Source organism: Caloenas nicobarica, chromosome 5, assembly GCF_036013445.1.
Source record: "Caloenas nicobarica isolate bCalNic1 chromosome 5, bCalNic1.hap1, whole genome shotgun sequence".
Classification (NCBI taxonomy): Eukaryota; Metazoa; Chordata; class Aves; order Columbiformes; family Columbidae; genus Caloenas; species Caloenas nicobarica.
In genome coordinates, this window is record NC_088249.1 from 49,664,333 (window position 1) to 49,680,011 (window position 15,679).

General features: G+C 43.7%; 2 protein-coding genes across 4 annotated transcripts in view; one reads left to right on the top strand and one right to left on the bottom strand.

The window, feature by feature from the left end:
• Positions 1-220: 220 nt before the first annotated feature.
• POLR2L (RNA polymerase II, I and III subunit L) lies at positions 221-5,119 on the bottom strand. Its single transcript, XM_065635459.1, has 3 exons — positions 4,800-5,119; positions 4,197-4,304; positions 221-682 (listed from the first exon to the last, which is right to left on the bottom strand). The coding sequence occupies exons 1-3, from the start codon at positions 5,117-5,119 to the stop codon at positions 574-576; spliced, it is 537 nt and encodes a 178-aa protein (XP_065491531.1). The 3' UTR covers positions 221-573.
• TSPAN4 (tetraspanin 4) overlaps positions 5,083-15,679 on the top strand; it is a 465,016-nt gene continuing 454,419 nt past the window's right edge. For all 3 annotated transcript variants that reach the window (XM_065635457.1, XM_065635456.1, XM_065635458.1), the window contains exon 1: positions 5,083-5,169. The gene's annotated coding sequence lies outside the window, so the exon portion shown is untranslated. The remainder of the gene's footprint in view (positions 5,170-15,679) is intronic.

Consider the following 15,679-nt stretch of genomic DNA (forward strand, 5'->3'; position numbering starts at 1 on the left):
CTCCAGGTGCTTTCAGGAGTAACGTCCCATTCTTACCAAACAAAATTACCCACTTCCCTGTTGCTGGAACCCTGAGCTTCAGTCCCATGTTTCTAACCTCCCCTGCCTAGGACAAAACATTAAACTGATTACTTAATAGTACTAACCTCAAAGTAACCAGCACACACAAACGGCAAGATCCAAGAATACACTTAACTCCATCTAGAAAGTGTAGCAAGGCTACATGGCAAGAACTCCTTTATTTCAACATTTTTATGAAATAATAATTTTCTACATGAACAAACATTTATTTTTGCTGGCAGAAGCATCTAGAAGTTCACAAAAGAACTCCAAGCACAGATTTTAAAAGAAGCATCCAAACTTTTAATTTAATCTCCAAATTTTGATTAAGTGGACTTCATCTTTGTTTCCTTGGAAGAGGTTAGTGGCTTGGTGCAGTGTTTTCTCCAGAAGGTAAACATCTCTCAGTGGTTGCACTACAGGTGGCTTTCATCCTTTACTGCCTGAAGTCCAGTTTCAAGTTTAGAATTAGAGATATGTTCCACATGGCTTGCAGCATGGTACTTTTTCATCTCATTTCTCCAGGGGTGCATAATTCAAAAGCTTCTCAATCAGATCCACGTGGGCTAGAAGCATTCTGCGGCAGCAGTATCTCTTCAAACCAAGGGCATCAAGGGCATCCCTATTAATGAACAAGAAAAACAAACAAAAAAAATGGATGAAGTGAGTCAGAACCGCTTGTAAGTGTTCCTAAGCAACATACTGATTACTTCGAGCTTAGTCATAGAGGAAAACTTGTTTGCAGTTCAAACTAAGAAATATAGCATGTGCTGTTGAAGTTCTTTTCCATTTACTGCTGTTGACAGGGTGTTTGGCTGTTCTCTGGCCTGCAAGAGCACGTGATCTTCTGTTGAAGATTGTCTAACTGATGTGTCCACTGATGTGTCCGCAGAACTCCCATAGGAACAGAACCATAACAGACTAACTCATGAATTTCCTCTTCTGAACTATCCCACTCGTGAGGGCATATTTGGTTATGAAACAGCAAGGTTAAGTGACATGCAAGTATTTTGGTTTTGGAAATAAAATTTCAGTCATCACAGGCAGAAGGAGACGTGAAATATGGTACACTTCTCACCTCAATTATTTAGCTATAGTAACTCAGTCTTCCTTTTACAGTTTATAGAAAAGAGAGGAGCTGATCTGGTTAAAAATCTGATCAATCAAGAGGTGTGAATGTAGTAACAGGAGCAGTGTTCTGAAATATGGGAAGTCATTTCCAACACTCCTAAAATCCTGGACAGGCCACACTTACCTGTGCTGGCTACAGCTCCTGCTAGTTGTATGGTAGAAGGCAGCATGAAAGCACTAGACAGTCCTGACAGGAATAAGGAATAGCATCTCTAAGCATTGTTAGCCATGCTATTGTCAGCATCTCCAACCACCGTTATAACACAATGTTTCTGTAAACTGAGGATGATACTTGCCTACTTCACAAGATAAATTTGTGATCTAAGCCACGTTAAATGGGTGAGAGATATAAAGAAACCAAAGTAACTCAAAGTGCAAGGTACCCCACATATGGATAGGATGCTAATTCTGAGGAAGGCTAAAATCCTTTCCAGTTCCCATGTAAGAAGGCATTCAGTTATACAGCCTATTCCCCACAAATATACAAATAATGAAGTGCAGACTGCTCAACAAGAAATTTGTATTTTACAGTCTTTCCACTTAATTCCCTCTGAGTGACTGCTCGAGATTCTTATGGTTGGGTAGAGAATGTATGAGCCATCCTAGCCTAATCCGCTGCATGTGTCTTCAATGGTTATCGCTATCAGACCTCTTAAAAAATAAGTGACACTATCCAAGCATAAATCTATTAACCATAAAGCCAGTCTGATACTTCTTCTTAATTTGACTATCATGAAATATGACTGATCTCAGGTCTTTAGATCTGATGCAACAACCAGCATTTGCTTAAAACAAATATAATTTCCTGAAAACTGTAATTCTACTCTAGGAAGAAGTTGATACCTACTTTTCTAAACTACAGATCACTGAAAGAAAGCCTCTGCATAAGCTGGACCATGGCAAAAAGTTCTTTACCTTCAAGCAGTAACAAGTACCTAACAACAGCTCTTCTAGGGCTTAAATAGCAGGGCTATTCATTTTAGGACTAGCACTCGCAAAAGTTATTTAAGAGAAGTATATGAACAGTGTATTTTTTTAAAGAATGTTTATAAATAATGCCACATGATATCTAAATCTTCCAAACCGCTTGAGAACAAAAGCATTTCATGTCTGTTGATATGTAAGTTTAAAGAGATATCTGGACAGTTCTGATTTTTCAAGTGCAGTTGTCAGAAATGCAAAATACTAACATTAATCACAACTTTAGAAATCATACTATACATTTCAGCTAAAACAACTCCAGTTTTATTTCCCTTTTCCTCTAGCTTCCAAGAAATTGTGGAAAAAGAGCAATTTTAAGGGACAAACGGAAAGCTGTGGGTCTTTTTTAACCACAAATTGTTTAGACAAGTTCATTTCTTCCATTTTGTCTATCCATTTCTTAAGCCACCATTAATAGTGATTCTGATACTGCAATGAAGCTTTTAACTCTTTGATATCTATAAACTCTGCTTCTGACCTTACAATACTGTAACTGCATTAGTTTGAGCAGGCATCCCAGAATCACACCAGTGACCATAGCAGTTGTTTTCAAGTGAGCCTTTATCGGTAGCAACATACATCTTCCTCTCCCATACAAAAGCAGAGGAATAATGAAGACAGGAAAAATACTAAACTGTAATACTTAGAAAATAAGTCAGAAGTGCTACCAGAATAGCTCTGATAAGTTTCAGTATTAGTGAGAAATGATTAGCAACTTGTACTATTTTAATGCTTTTAACTTGATAAATGAAAGATTTCTTTTTTTTGTCCAAACTTTCCAAATACGTTTAGTTTAGCAGCTGCAATATTCTACTCAGCTATGTTTGACAGGTTCTGGGATGTAAATGCACTTTAAAAAGGCCGCTCAAAAAGTAATGAGATTTAGGAAAAGTATTGAATGATTTTCACTACCTAGTTTTTAATGAAACTGATAACTGGTGGCAGGTCAAGGACATCTTTCCCCTGAAAACTCCGCATCAAGCAGTGAGAAGCACGGAGAATAACCACAACTTCCTACAAGTTTGGATGAGGCTCAAAACCCAAACCTTTCCTTCCCTGATTGTTCTGTGTGTCACTGTTTAACATTTGGCAAAATAGTATCCTAAACCACAAGAATGTTTTCAGATTTACTTTAGTAAGTGAAATCTGTGTTGTTAATATACATTCTTCTGATAGTCCATAGATGTAAGTAAGTCCACTTAAACACCTATTCGTAACCGTAACCATTTGAATACAAAGCAAATACTCTATTCTTTCTACTTAATAGTTTCAACATCACTTTAGGAAGTCTCTCAAACTTCTAACATTTTTTCACTTCTTTGAATTGCAAACATTGTGGGTTTGGTTTTTTTTCTTCATACTTAAAACTTGATGACAGTGAAATATTTCTGAAGAGTTACTTTCTCAAACCCTCCTGAAGTACTCCCATCACAGCTAGACCCTCCTTGAACAATGAAAACATGATTCTGGCTATGTAAAGCATGTGCAGACTTCTTAAAATACAATTGTTAGGAGTATCAGTCAGGTACCTAGAGCAGTTAAATCTCCTCTTGCCCCCAGCAAACCACTGCTTTCAAATAAGGTTAGCAATTCTGGGTAGCAAGTATGAAAAGCTTTTAAGAAAAGCTAAAAGTGGTATACATTGTTCACAGTGTTAGTTACTTCTTACACTTGTAACTTTTCTCTTCCCTTTAAAAAAAAAAACCCACATCTGTGTCAAAATTGACTGTACTGCTTGTTTCTTTCCTTCCTGTTCCATACAGAGTTAAATATTTGAGACCGTTTTGGGTGTAAAGGTTATGACTGGGCAACTTCCATACTACTACCCAGAAAGATTCTGTAGGAAAACAAATACTTTCTTACCTATTATAATTTCTAACCTCCGTTAAATAGTTAGCCTCAGAATATACCTATAGCCTCTTTACAACTACTTCATAATGCCATGATCCTGTAGTTATATATCTTATGCACTGTGCAATCTCATCTCAAATCTGAGTCAAAGAATGTACAGAAATAATACCCACCCTTCCGTATATTCTGCTTGCAGAAGGCCAAGATAGGCTTCCCACTTGTTTCCAACTATTTTGCCGCATGTGAAACATCTGACTGGGATGATCATTTTTGCGCTGTAGCTGTAATATTAAAAAAGTACAGTGTCACACCTCTGCAAAAGGACTAAGTACCACACTCAAATACAGGAAACTCAGAACTTTGCAAGTCTCCAGCCGCAGCTCGTCAGGCTCCGCGACAGTGAGCGACAGGCCGCGGGGCGGAGGTGCCGAATTAACGCGGTTCCGGCCGCGCCTCAACACCGACGGTGGGGCCCGCGCCGCCCCCAGGCGGGGCAGTTGCGGCCAGGGCGCCGGGGCTCTGCCGGGGGCTGGGAACACCGGCCCGAGCCCAGTAGCGGCTCAGCCCTGCCCCTCGCCGGCACAAACAGGCCAAGACGTGCCGTAAGAGGCGGCTGCAGGACCGGGGGAGCCCCAGGCTGAGGCTTCGCTCGCCGGGCCAGGCCTCCCCGGAGGAGACGGGCCGCAGCTGGCCCGCGAACCGCAGCCCAAGGCGGCGAGGGAGGTGCCGCCCCGCCGGGCACTGAGGGGCCCGCGGCCCCGGGACGCGGTTCTTACCGGAACGGCTGCCGGGGCGCTACCACTGCGGCGAGGCGGAAGAAGGCGGGCCGGGGCGGCGCTGCGGCCCACCTCTGTTCCTGCGGAGGGTGGCGGGGTGGTAGCGGCCGGGCGTACGGCGTCCCGAGCGGCTCAAGAGAGTGCGCGCGCGGGGCGGGCTTGTTTTCGCGTTTCGCGTGCTGAGTGGCGGCTGGGGCGCCGGGAGCGGAGAGCGGCGGCACCGGGAGCGGAGAGCGGCGGCACCGGCCGTGCCAGCGACAGAGCGCGGAGCCGCCCCCGCTTCTCCTCCTCGTTCTCGGGCCGGTGGGCACTTGTTGCATTGCGAGAGGGCTTTTGCAGCGACGACACTTCTCATCCCGTCCTGGCTGAGGTACCGGAACCGTCTGGGGCGGGAAGCGCAACTGGTGGCTGCAGCCCGGCGCCCGCCAGCCCTGTCCGGCGGGCGTCTTGGGGCCCCCGGCCGGCAGGGCTGTGGGACGGAGCCGGGTGCCCCGCGGCAGCCCGCCCGCCGCTCCGCTCCCTCATGGGCAGGGGCGCCGTTGTCGTGGTGCCCGCGGTGGCTCCGCGGCGAGAGAGCCTGTCCCCGCCGCCGGGGCTGAGCAGCGTCCGGCCGGGGGAGGGCGTCAGGGGACCCGTGGGGGAAGAGGGGGCGGCCGCCGGGACCCCCGGTGCTCGGCTTGCGGCGCCGCTCGTCGCCGTGTCGCGTCTCTGGAAGCGCGGCCCCTCTCGCGGCTGTTTCTCCGCTTTTTTTTGTGCAGCCTCCGGCGGGAGGAGGCAGGAGCCGCTGCCGCCCGCGGTTGTAACCCGCCCCGCTTTCCCGCTGCCCCTCCTAACGGGTTATTGGTTTTTTTCCCCGCTGTTCTGCACAGCCCGGATAGCGGTAATTTCTTGGAAGACAAACCCGCCCGCAAGTCCCGGTCAAGTTGTGGGCGCTATCGTGCCGACAGGTTTGCCGAGAGTTTTTAAACTCCGATGTCAGGTTGGACTTGACGCTGTCCCGTGTAACTTTTAGCGTTGCTCCATCTTGCCATAAGAACGAAGCGGTTCAGCGGAGGGACGCGCTGCCCGTGAGGCACTGCGTGCTGCTCAGGGGCAGTGCCACAGACCCAGCCTGCGGGAAGTTTCCCCGTCTCGGGAGGCAATGGCTGGCTGCGGGGAAAGCAGCCGATTTTATAGGGTACCCCAAGCCGGAGAGGTTTGCGAGCAGAGGATAATGCATCTTGAAGCTGTTTACTTGTATTTCGTTAATCTAAGGATTGGGGAAGCATTAGGCACGGACTCTGTGTGCTTAGCAAAGGGAAGCATGCTGTGATGGCTAGAAACTTTAAGGACAGACACTGCTGTTCTGGAGACTCTGGGATGAAGCAATAGTCTGAACACTGTCATTCCTTATTGTTCTCTTGCTACAGAGGTAGCATTACGCAAATTGTCCTTGGGCACAGCAGAAATCATCCAAAAGTGTTTTATTTTCCTGCTAAAGTATCTGTGAGTTGATACAGTGTACAGAGCCATTACTGTCAGGCATATAAATAATTGTGTCTTAATGCACAGCTTATGTTAATACGTCTTTTGTGTCTATTTTTTGAGCGACTGGATTATTGACCCTATGCACAGAAATGCCAGACCTAACTTGAACCGTAAAAGAGCAAATAGTTTTGTTTTAACAGATAAGGGTTTGAGGTTGTTTCAAAGCATTTTTACAATTCTGATTGCTAGAGAAAACACAGTCTGCAGTCTCAGGAACAATTAAATGCAGTTGTGAACAGAGTGAATTGGCATGGAGGGTAGATGAACCTCCTGTGATCTCTAGATTATTGTTGTTATTGTAGGCCGGTGGGAACCAAACTATATTTTCTTTTTCTCTTTTTTTTTTTTTGTATTTTTGAAGGTGCGTGTGGGGGGTGTGTGTGGTGAGAATTCAGAGGCTGTGCCTCGATGCCTTTTCAACACCAGGGCTCCTAAGTAATTTTCTTACTGAACTGTGCAGTGTAAGGCATTTGCATTTGGAGATGGAAATTTGCAATTGGGAGTGAGAAAGAGATGCTGTCATAGGGGTTTCAAGGCAGAGCCACATCATTAGATGTAGGTTAGTGTCTTATAGCTGCTTTGTAGAAATGTACTTGTTTATTTCTTAAAAACAAAACTGAATTTTAACTTTCAGACATGGTACTCATATCCGGCTTTACTTAACATCTTTTTTCAAACAAAAATTTACTTGGTTTGTTCTCAGAGTATTCTTTCAACTTTGTTGTATCTTTTCTGGATAACATTCTTTGGCTGGGTGATGGGCTTAATGAACTAATAGGTCTTTTATGGCTGTAGCTTCTTTGATCCTAGAAAATGTAAGGTTTTTATGATCTATGACCTGGAGAGACTGCTACATACTGAGAACATTCTCTACTTAGCTTCATGTATCCTTTGCTTAATCTGACTGTTTGCCAAACCACAGAAGCCTGTTTAAAAGAGTTCCGGGGGGATGTGCACACATGTGACTGTTAGGAATCAGAGTCAGTGTTTTATGGGCTGTAGCTCATGCTGATTAGGGTGACTCTGCAGAGTAAGCCATTTGTGGCAATCCCACGTTTCAATGCCTCTTTTTCAGGTGAGCTGGGTACTGCTGACACTCAGCTGTTGCAGTTTAGTATTTAGTCAAATTTGTTCTCTTCAGCCATCCTTCTGAAGAGGGATAAAGACTGGAAGAATTGGGTCTCTTTGAGCATCCTCTGAAGAAGAATCACAATAATTAAGGGTACTATCTCCTAGAACTAATCCTAGAACTGCATGGCTCTTTCTCACAGTAAGTTCTTTTCCTGATTTCTGGTGTCTTGCCACCTTCAACAAGCAGAAGTCCCCATACTGCTGATTCTTTGGGCATTCGGACAGCCTGGTGGTCAGGAAACCAATTGAAGTTCTCCTCAGCATTCAGCAGAAGAGACTTCCTGAGTACTAGTCAAGTTGAAGTAAGTTTGAGAGCTGTGGACTGTCTTCCTGATGTGCCTCTGGAGCAGCTTCTGTCACGTGAAGCTTTGTTGTGAGGCACTGCAGATAATACATCCCACTTCTCTGTTAATGCAGTACAGGACTTCTTCCTGTGATCTGAACAACTTTTGAAAGCTGTCCCACCATCGCTGTTGGGTTGAGGCACGTTCCTGCCATTTTTTTTGTGGATTTAGACCTACAAAATGCAGCTGGACATCACCGCTCCGTGCCATTGTTAGTGATGAGTAATGAAATCCAGGACTGGTGACTAAGGATTAGATCCTGCTTCCTATTCTCCCATCCACAAAATGTGTGGGAAAATACTGCTGCTTGTTTAAAAAACAAACCTCCAAAAAGTCAGTTAAGTGACCTGACTGAGTGAACTACTCTTAAAATACTTTAATAGCTTGAGTGGCTATATGACCTCCTGCAGCTCATGTTGGCAAATTGCGTCTCTTGTGACATCGTCTCTGTAATCAGGGCTATAGGAAGGAGTTGTGGGATCTCTGCATTGTGGTAGTGTGAGAAACCAGTTTTCACCTTTCACTGCTTCTCACTTACTGTGGTTGTTACCCTTCTTCTGAGTTGGCTTGTTTCTGCAAAGATGTAGATAATCACCAGAGCCGAAGATGGGTCTTTCAAGATCTGATTTGTCAGTTAATTAGCAGTTGTATTCAAGGGTAGTGAATTGTTATTTAAATTCAGGAATTTTTATAATAACTCTTCAGTGAAGGATTGTTTTGGTACTATTGATCATGACTTGCAACCTTCTATAAACCTGTGGGTAGAGCTTTTAACACCAAACAGAGCTATCAGGGCTATTTGCTGTTGCTTCCTGTGATCATTTAGAGAAAGGATGTTACCAGCTTTCACTCCATCTCAGAATCGCGTACATAATTGCAAAGCCCATGGTAGCATATTCACTGTTGTACTCCTCAGATCTCAACAAAGCCAAGGAGAGAAGAACCTTAAGAGAAAAAGGCTTGCGTCAGTCTTGAAATGAGTGATTAAACAGGACATTAGTCAGGAACTGAAATATGACATGGAAAACTTTACAAATAAATAAGTAGCAATAGAGAGTCAGAGTGAGAGGGGAAGATAAAAAATAAAAACCCCAACCATGCAAGACAAAGCTTGGCTGCAGTTTCCTCAGGCACATTCTCCACTCCAAGTCTATGAAATCCTGCAGGTTTACTGCTGGGCTTTCTCTAGTCCTGGTTAACTTCTCAGAAGTGTGTCACTCATCCTGTTCCACAAAAGGGAAAGAGAAGTGGCTCACTCTGGAGCTAGCTAGTGTGACTGAGGAAGGACTCCCCTCCTTTCCCTCAAAAGCTTGCAGGCTCAAGGAGCAAAGATTAAGCTGGAATCTTGATTTGTTTTCCCCTCCATTTTTTTTGAGTGGTTTTCTGCCCCATTTGTGCCTTTCTGCTCCCTCTCAGAATTAGATATAGCTTCATATGTGATGGTAGGGAGGTGGAGAAAGCCAAGAAGGAGAGGCAGCGGTGATGGAAGGAGGAAAGACTTGTCTACTCTGTAGAGCTTTGCATTGTTTAGTTGCCCTGCATGCTGTTTAATAGCTGCTTGGGCCCCTGGATTTAGTGAAACAAATACAGAAGCTGCTAAGCATGTAAAAATGAAGAGAAACCTCTCTAAGCTGGGGATGTGACTGCAGCTTTGCTGTAATACCAGACAAGCCTGATGCTGCTGATTTCATTAAAAGCGATATTTGGGGCTTCAAAGCAGGGTTTAATAGTTGCTATATATTTTTTTAAATATGCTGACCTTATCTGGTAAGCTTGTAATATTTGTTGCAATGAAGAGCAGCTGCTGCATAAATACATATATAATATCAGCTGCCAATTCTGAAATCTGTGCTGAGACTGTGACTTGTTTGAAGTGGTGTTGCTATTAAAAGGCAGGTGGCAGGATGTTTATTTTACACCTTGTTAATTGCTTGTTTTTCCTGCTGTAATTGGCTTCCTAATGGGGGCAGAATGCACTTGGTTTTGCACCCAAAGCTTCATTAGTGACAACAAATAGAAAGGATTTGGAGGGTGGGATTTAAATTAAAAAAAAAAAAATACATATATATATATGCTAAATAGAGTCTGTGAGGAAGTCCTATAGATGTGTTCAAAAATGGAAATGTTTTTCCATAAAACGTTTCAAGGTATCCTTGTGTTAGACATAAAGATCACTGCCTGTTATTTCAGAAGGGGGTAGAGACTTTATTTTGCTTTTTCTGTGGGGCAGAGATGAGACTTGTTCTGCTTCACTGGAGAGGAGTTAGGATGCTGTGATGCTGCTCTGTACTTGGGACTCTAACAGCGTACATGGATTCATAAAGATATCTTTAATGATCTCCGTGGTGTATCTAGCGATTGCTCCTGCAAACAAACTGTGAGGAGATGGTGAGCAGTGCTGGTGTTCAGTAGCTTTCTAAGATTTATGGAGCCTTCCCTGCTTCATGTGTATGTTAGTGCTATTTCAGGTGTCCTCCCATTCACACAGGGCCCTTGGAGGGCATTGCTATGGACAAGCATAACTGGACCATCGGTATTTTCAGGGTGATCATGGTTGTGTGTAGAAGTTGAGAGCTGAGATGTGCTTCTGGCTGGGGATGGGTGCTCTACAAAGTCAGTTCTTGTTTTAGTAATGACTTTATAAATGTGGTGTAAGGTTTCTTAGTGTGAGAGACTGGTTTAAGAATTGTCTGTTGATGGTCATCATGATGATCATCAGACACCACTGTGTCTGATGCCATGAGCAGAATTTTGCACTGTTCATTTTAATATGCTATTGTACCTGTAGAGGTTGCTGTAGGTGGCAGGTGAGTGTAGCTTTGTGTACGTGTGCATGTGTACATATATATGTACTTGTATATAACATTAATAATGAAAATAATGAAAATGTAAGATAGCCCTTCACAGAAATGGTTCATCATCCTTAGCTCCCCCTTGCCCTGCCTTGTTTTTTGTTGTTTGTCGGGTTCGTTTTGTTTTGTTTTTTTTAAAAAAGTACTGAGGTAGGATTTGAAAAAAACATTTGTCTACTCCTTTCTCTGCATCCTCAGATGTCAGTATTTAACTAGCTTAGGACTGGTTTTGTCTGTTATGTTTGTTCTCAGTAAGGTCACTTCAAGGCAAAAGTATAATGTTTACCAGTCTTGGATTTACATATTTTATAAGAAAAAGCCTTTATTACATGCATATATCACAGATATTAGTGACTGTTTCATGTTGGGGCGGGGCGGGGTGGGGTGTGACAGTAATATCCTGAGGCAGCATTTTAATCAGAAAGATCACAGAGGCTGCCCATCAGGTCTTCCATGCAAGTGTCCTTAGATGACAAAATTATCCCCTTTCTTGGGATAATGCTTTTCATTTCTGCAGAATCTTTCCTTCCAGAGTAAAGGATGGACTGTGAAGTTGAGGTGAGACCAGGACTTGTCAATTATTAATGCTTGAAGGGAGGAGCCCCAAGGTGGTGTTCTTCCACGGTGAAAGCAATATGTGGATTCCCATTGAGCTCATGGGTGTGTTTTTTGTCTCCTGCTTTTGGCTGGGAACTTTTTTCTCTGGATGTATAAGCTGGTCCTCTCCCGTCAAGATGTATCTCTGTTTAAAGAGATTGCAGCTAGTCAGTCATCTTGTAGTAGTTTGACCTGGCATCTATGAGTCTCTGAATTCCAATGTAAAGGAGTGGGAGGCTTTTATATCTTATTTTTGAAGTTTTATCTCTGAGGCTCTTTTAAGTGATGATAGATGTGGTTGGAACAAGGACTTAAAGAGCAAGTTCTGCTGAAGGCTATTCTTTGGGCCTTTTGGGGATGCTTATGTCTGTATTTAAACTTGATGCTTTGGCTTTTCCTTCCATCTGTTTTCTGGCCAGTCTTGCATCTTGCAAGCTTTCATGGGACTGCGAATAAAAGATGATTATTATAAGTAGGAACAAAGATCTGTCTTGCTGAATACCTTGCCTCTGACTGGCCAGTAGTGGCTACTTAAGAAAGCAGGTAAGCTTGAAGCAACTGTACAGTAGTAATACAGTGGGATGCTTGCATTTTATGTTTCATGAAAGTCTGTAACTGTAGTCTTGTTCCAGAACTGACCAGGTAGGGAAGAAAATGCAGTTTTTCTGATTAAAACCACTTACTCAGCTTGGGCATGTCAGCTTGTTGTGTCCAGATTAACGTGCTGTATGGAAGCTGGATGTCCTAAACCAGCTCCAAAACTGCCCCTGCTATGTGCTGCATCCTGGTGAAAGACAGCTGTATCTGGAAAAGTTCCTATTGGTGTGCAGAGCCCGACACCTCCCAGTGTACGGAGCTTCTAGTGTTTATGTGGGCAGGAGGACAGAGTCGATGGATAGGATATCATGTTATCACTCAGATGAGGGGGCTGCTGTGCACCTATCATTGTGCCATCCACAGGGAACCTTCCATTGCTTTGTTTATTGAGCTGCTGTTTTTAAAATTAAAAACGGCCAAATGTTTCATAAAATATTAAGAGGCACTGCTTTAGTGTCTCTCATCAGATTAAGTGTGTCACTTTGTGTGTCCTTAGGGTGATGAAGCCAATCAGCTTGGTTGTTCTCTCACCTTAAGGATGCATTACGGTGACATGCTTCATCTCACAAGGGATGCTGAAGCTATCACGCTGCAGAACTGGTAACCGTAGGGGTCCTGCGCTTTAACTGTGGATTCTCAAATGAAATTTTGCAGAAGCAATACAGTTTGCTTTGTATGAGGTAATTCCTTTTTGTTAGAGAAGTGCTTCTTGAAAAAAATATTGAGGTAATACGGTGGTAGACACATGCACCGTGACTGCTCTGCAGGAAAGAAAGACATTACAGCATATTTTGTATGAAAGACCAAGAACTGTAATGTTTCAGTGGCTAAAGGGGGGGAAGCCTCTCCATTCCTCATTCTTTATGAATATGGATTTTGGAGCAGTTTTGCTTGCAGGTGAAATTCTTTCATTCAGAAGCCAGTTTCAGCATTTTAATCACAACACAGTGGCACTGGAGCAGTAGATGGTTGGGAAACTGTGGGATGTAGTAGTCCCAGGACTAAAAGCTGAGGGAGGGTCTCTGCTTCCTGCAGAGAAACCCTGAGGCCTACATGCTGATGTGTTGGGGCAGGGACTGAGCTGTGGAGAGCTATGAATAGCTTTCACTGACTTTTCCATCATCTTCCGCCTCTAGCCAGCAGTTCTAGCACTCTTCAGCATGTGTGTGGGACTTGGGAATGCTGCAACATGCTGGGTTATATATTAATTGTAGTGAAGTTTTAATAAATTCAAGATACAAGACCAACTTGACTTCTGAATGTCCTGGTTGTGTTTGGTTGTGTTGCCTCTTTAAACTCAATAAGTAATGGCACAGGTGGCATGTTACTCTTGCATTCCCGCTGCACACAGCTAAATCACACACACGTGCACATCAGGGAGCAGTTATTCAAGAGTTTGTTCTGAAGGGCAACAGTTCCTTTGTCTGATCTGATACGCTGCTGCTGCTTTGCTTGGTGGTGCTGTGAGGGAATAACAAAGTAAAGCCTTCAATCAGATGACCTGATCAGAGAGGGTTGTCTGTAGCGATTGATAAGTCCTCTCAGAACAATAGGCTGCTTGAGCTGCACCCAGGGACTGAGGGGTTTGCTTGGAGTTTTGCATTCATTTTTGGCCTCAGTAAAAAGAACAGCGAGATCAAGATTGCAGGTTTGTCTGCAGCTTGCCTTCAGATCCCTGCCTGATACAAAATGGTACTTAACTGTATATACCTCTGCTACCCCCAAAACTATTTGGAAAGCGTTTTTCCCATCTCCTTTAGGATATTTTGAGGACCCCCAAATGATTTCGATTCCTCTAAATTGGTTTTCTCCCAAGTAGGCATGAAACAAAGACATCTTTCCACCTTTCACCCTTGCACCCCCCTGGCTTGATGAGTGACATGCTGAGTGAATGGATATGGTTCTCTTCCCTGGGATGTCATCCCAGCCAAGGCTTTTTCCTGCAGGTCTCTTCTATGACCTTGTTAAGCTGCTTCACTTCTTTTCTTGATTTATGACATTTGCCATTCTCAGTAGAGAGGCTAAAAAGCTTAATATTAAGAAAGCGCCTCTATTCTGTGAAAGATAGCTTTTTCTGTTTGTATTGAGAAACCTCTGAAGATGAATGTGTATGTGTATTCTGCTGAGCTCTGTAATAACTGAATTGTGCAGTGGTTTATCTGTAATGTGGGTGAATGTTAGCCGTGCACAGTGTCACACAAAGGATGACACCTGTCTGCATCTGGGCCAGAGTTGTATTTGGAGGTACTTACGTTTCTGCAAAGGAGATGCATTTTCCTGCTTCTCTGTTGAACTATGTCCCCAATGTGTGTGATCAGTTTAAAAGCAGAGATGCTCTTTCTTCTTAAAATGCATACTGAACAAATGCACTTCCCCTTCTATCCTGCAGAATAAACTGGTGTGTGTGTGAAAAAATGGTTTTTCCCCAGCTTGTGCAGCCACTTCATGGATCGAGGAAGGGTTTGGGGAGCACAGAAGAGCTGCTGCTGTACAGAAGTACGGGTTCGATGCCCTCTTTCAAGCAGTTCTAGCTTCAGCCACAGTGGTAGTGGGCTAAGGCTGTGCTGCAGTGGCTCTGCCTGTGCTGCTGCTGCTTAGGCATTCTGCCTTTGTCAGAGGGAATTGGGACATCTGGAGGAAAGGGACTGTGGGATGACTAGGACTCTTCTGTCACACACACACGAAAATTTCTTACGTAGAGAATGGATAATAGAATGCAATTATACCAGAAAGCAAGAACTGCCAGAAGATTCTGCTCCCCTGCTAGAGGTGAGGATGGAGAGAGTTACACTCAGAAGTAGAAGAGATTTCTTCATCTAGATGCAGTGGTAGGCTTGAGAAGCATTTGGTTTTGGAAAGTTGTCTTTGATCTCTTACTGTTCTGTTGGGGGTTTATGTTTCTTTGCTTTCTCTGTCAGTAAAAGACTATTTCATTTGGGCGATGTCCTACTGTTTAGATTACGGTTAGGGCCAGTTTATTGTGGACCTACTTAGCATCAGTTTTATTGCTTGCCTGCATACCTTCTCTGCTGTGGGATTGTCATTGCAGTGCCTTTTGAGTATCCTCTTTGCTGTCAACTGGCCTGACTCCTAGGGCTTGAAAAGCTGTTTGGGGATTCCTCTGGGAGCCTAAGGGAGTTATTGGAAAGAAGTCAAATTCTTATAAGCCGTCATAAGCCTTGTGGCTGCTGGGTTATTGCCAAGTCCTTTATTCGTGGGACCCATGATGAGCCATTACCAGACAGAAATGGTTTCAGGTTTCTTTGTACTGTGTTATGAAAGGAGAAACGGTTCTGGACCATTGTCGTGGCCAATCTAAGAACACACAAGATTGTCTGTATCAAAGTATTTACAGTTTAATAAGCCTGGCTTTTTCCGACCCCCCTCCCCCCGGGATCTTTCTCCATGCACCAATTTGCCTGTCAGACTGCTTTTGCATACTGTGGCTTTTGGCAACTGGAAGCCCCATATACCATGCACAGTACTAATTCTGATGGCAAGTGCTGCTGTGGATGAGCCAACTGCCCTTTACTGCTGCCTAAGTAATTTGGTACAGTGAGGAAGATGGTTTGGATGATGTTTTCCTTAGTGTGTGTTTAACTATATACATGCATACACACACACAGAATGTATGTATTAACCCTGCCTTTACCTGTTAATGATTAGTTCTGTGGGCAGACTTTTGTGTAAGTTGCATAGTTCTCTCTGACCCTGCATATTTGCCTGACATCCTCAAGGTGTTTAGCGGTTTGTTGTCTCTCTATCTGCCTCTACAATGAAATGAGTCAAAGTAAAAACTAGCTTATTTGCCTCATGGAGTTTCCTTTTTTTG

What these genes read in the sequence shown, in the direction of transcription:
- POLR2L (XM_065635459.1), bottom strand. Translation starts at nt 5,119, where the DNA reads ATGCAACAAGTGCCCACCGGCCCGAGAACGAGGAGGAGAAGCGGGGGC. An exon ending in GCGCCCCGGCAGCCGTTCCG is followed by an intron (nt 4,305 to 4,799) that starts GTAAGAACCGCG and finishes TTAATATTACAG; the next exon opens with CTACAGCGCAAAAATGATCA. An exon ending in CAAGCAGAATATACGGAAGG is followed by an intron (nt 683 to 4,196) that starts GTGGGTATTATT and finishes GTTCATTAATAG; the next exon opens with GGATGCCCTTGATGCCCTTG.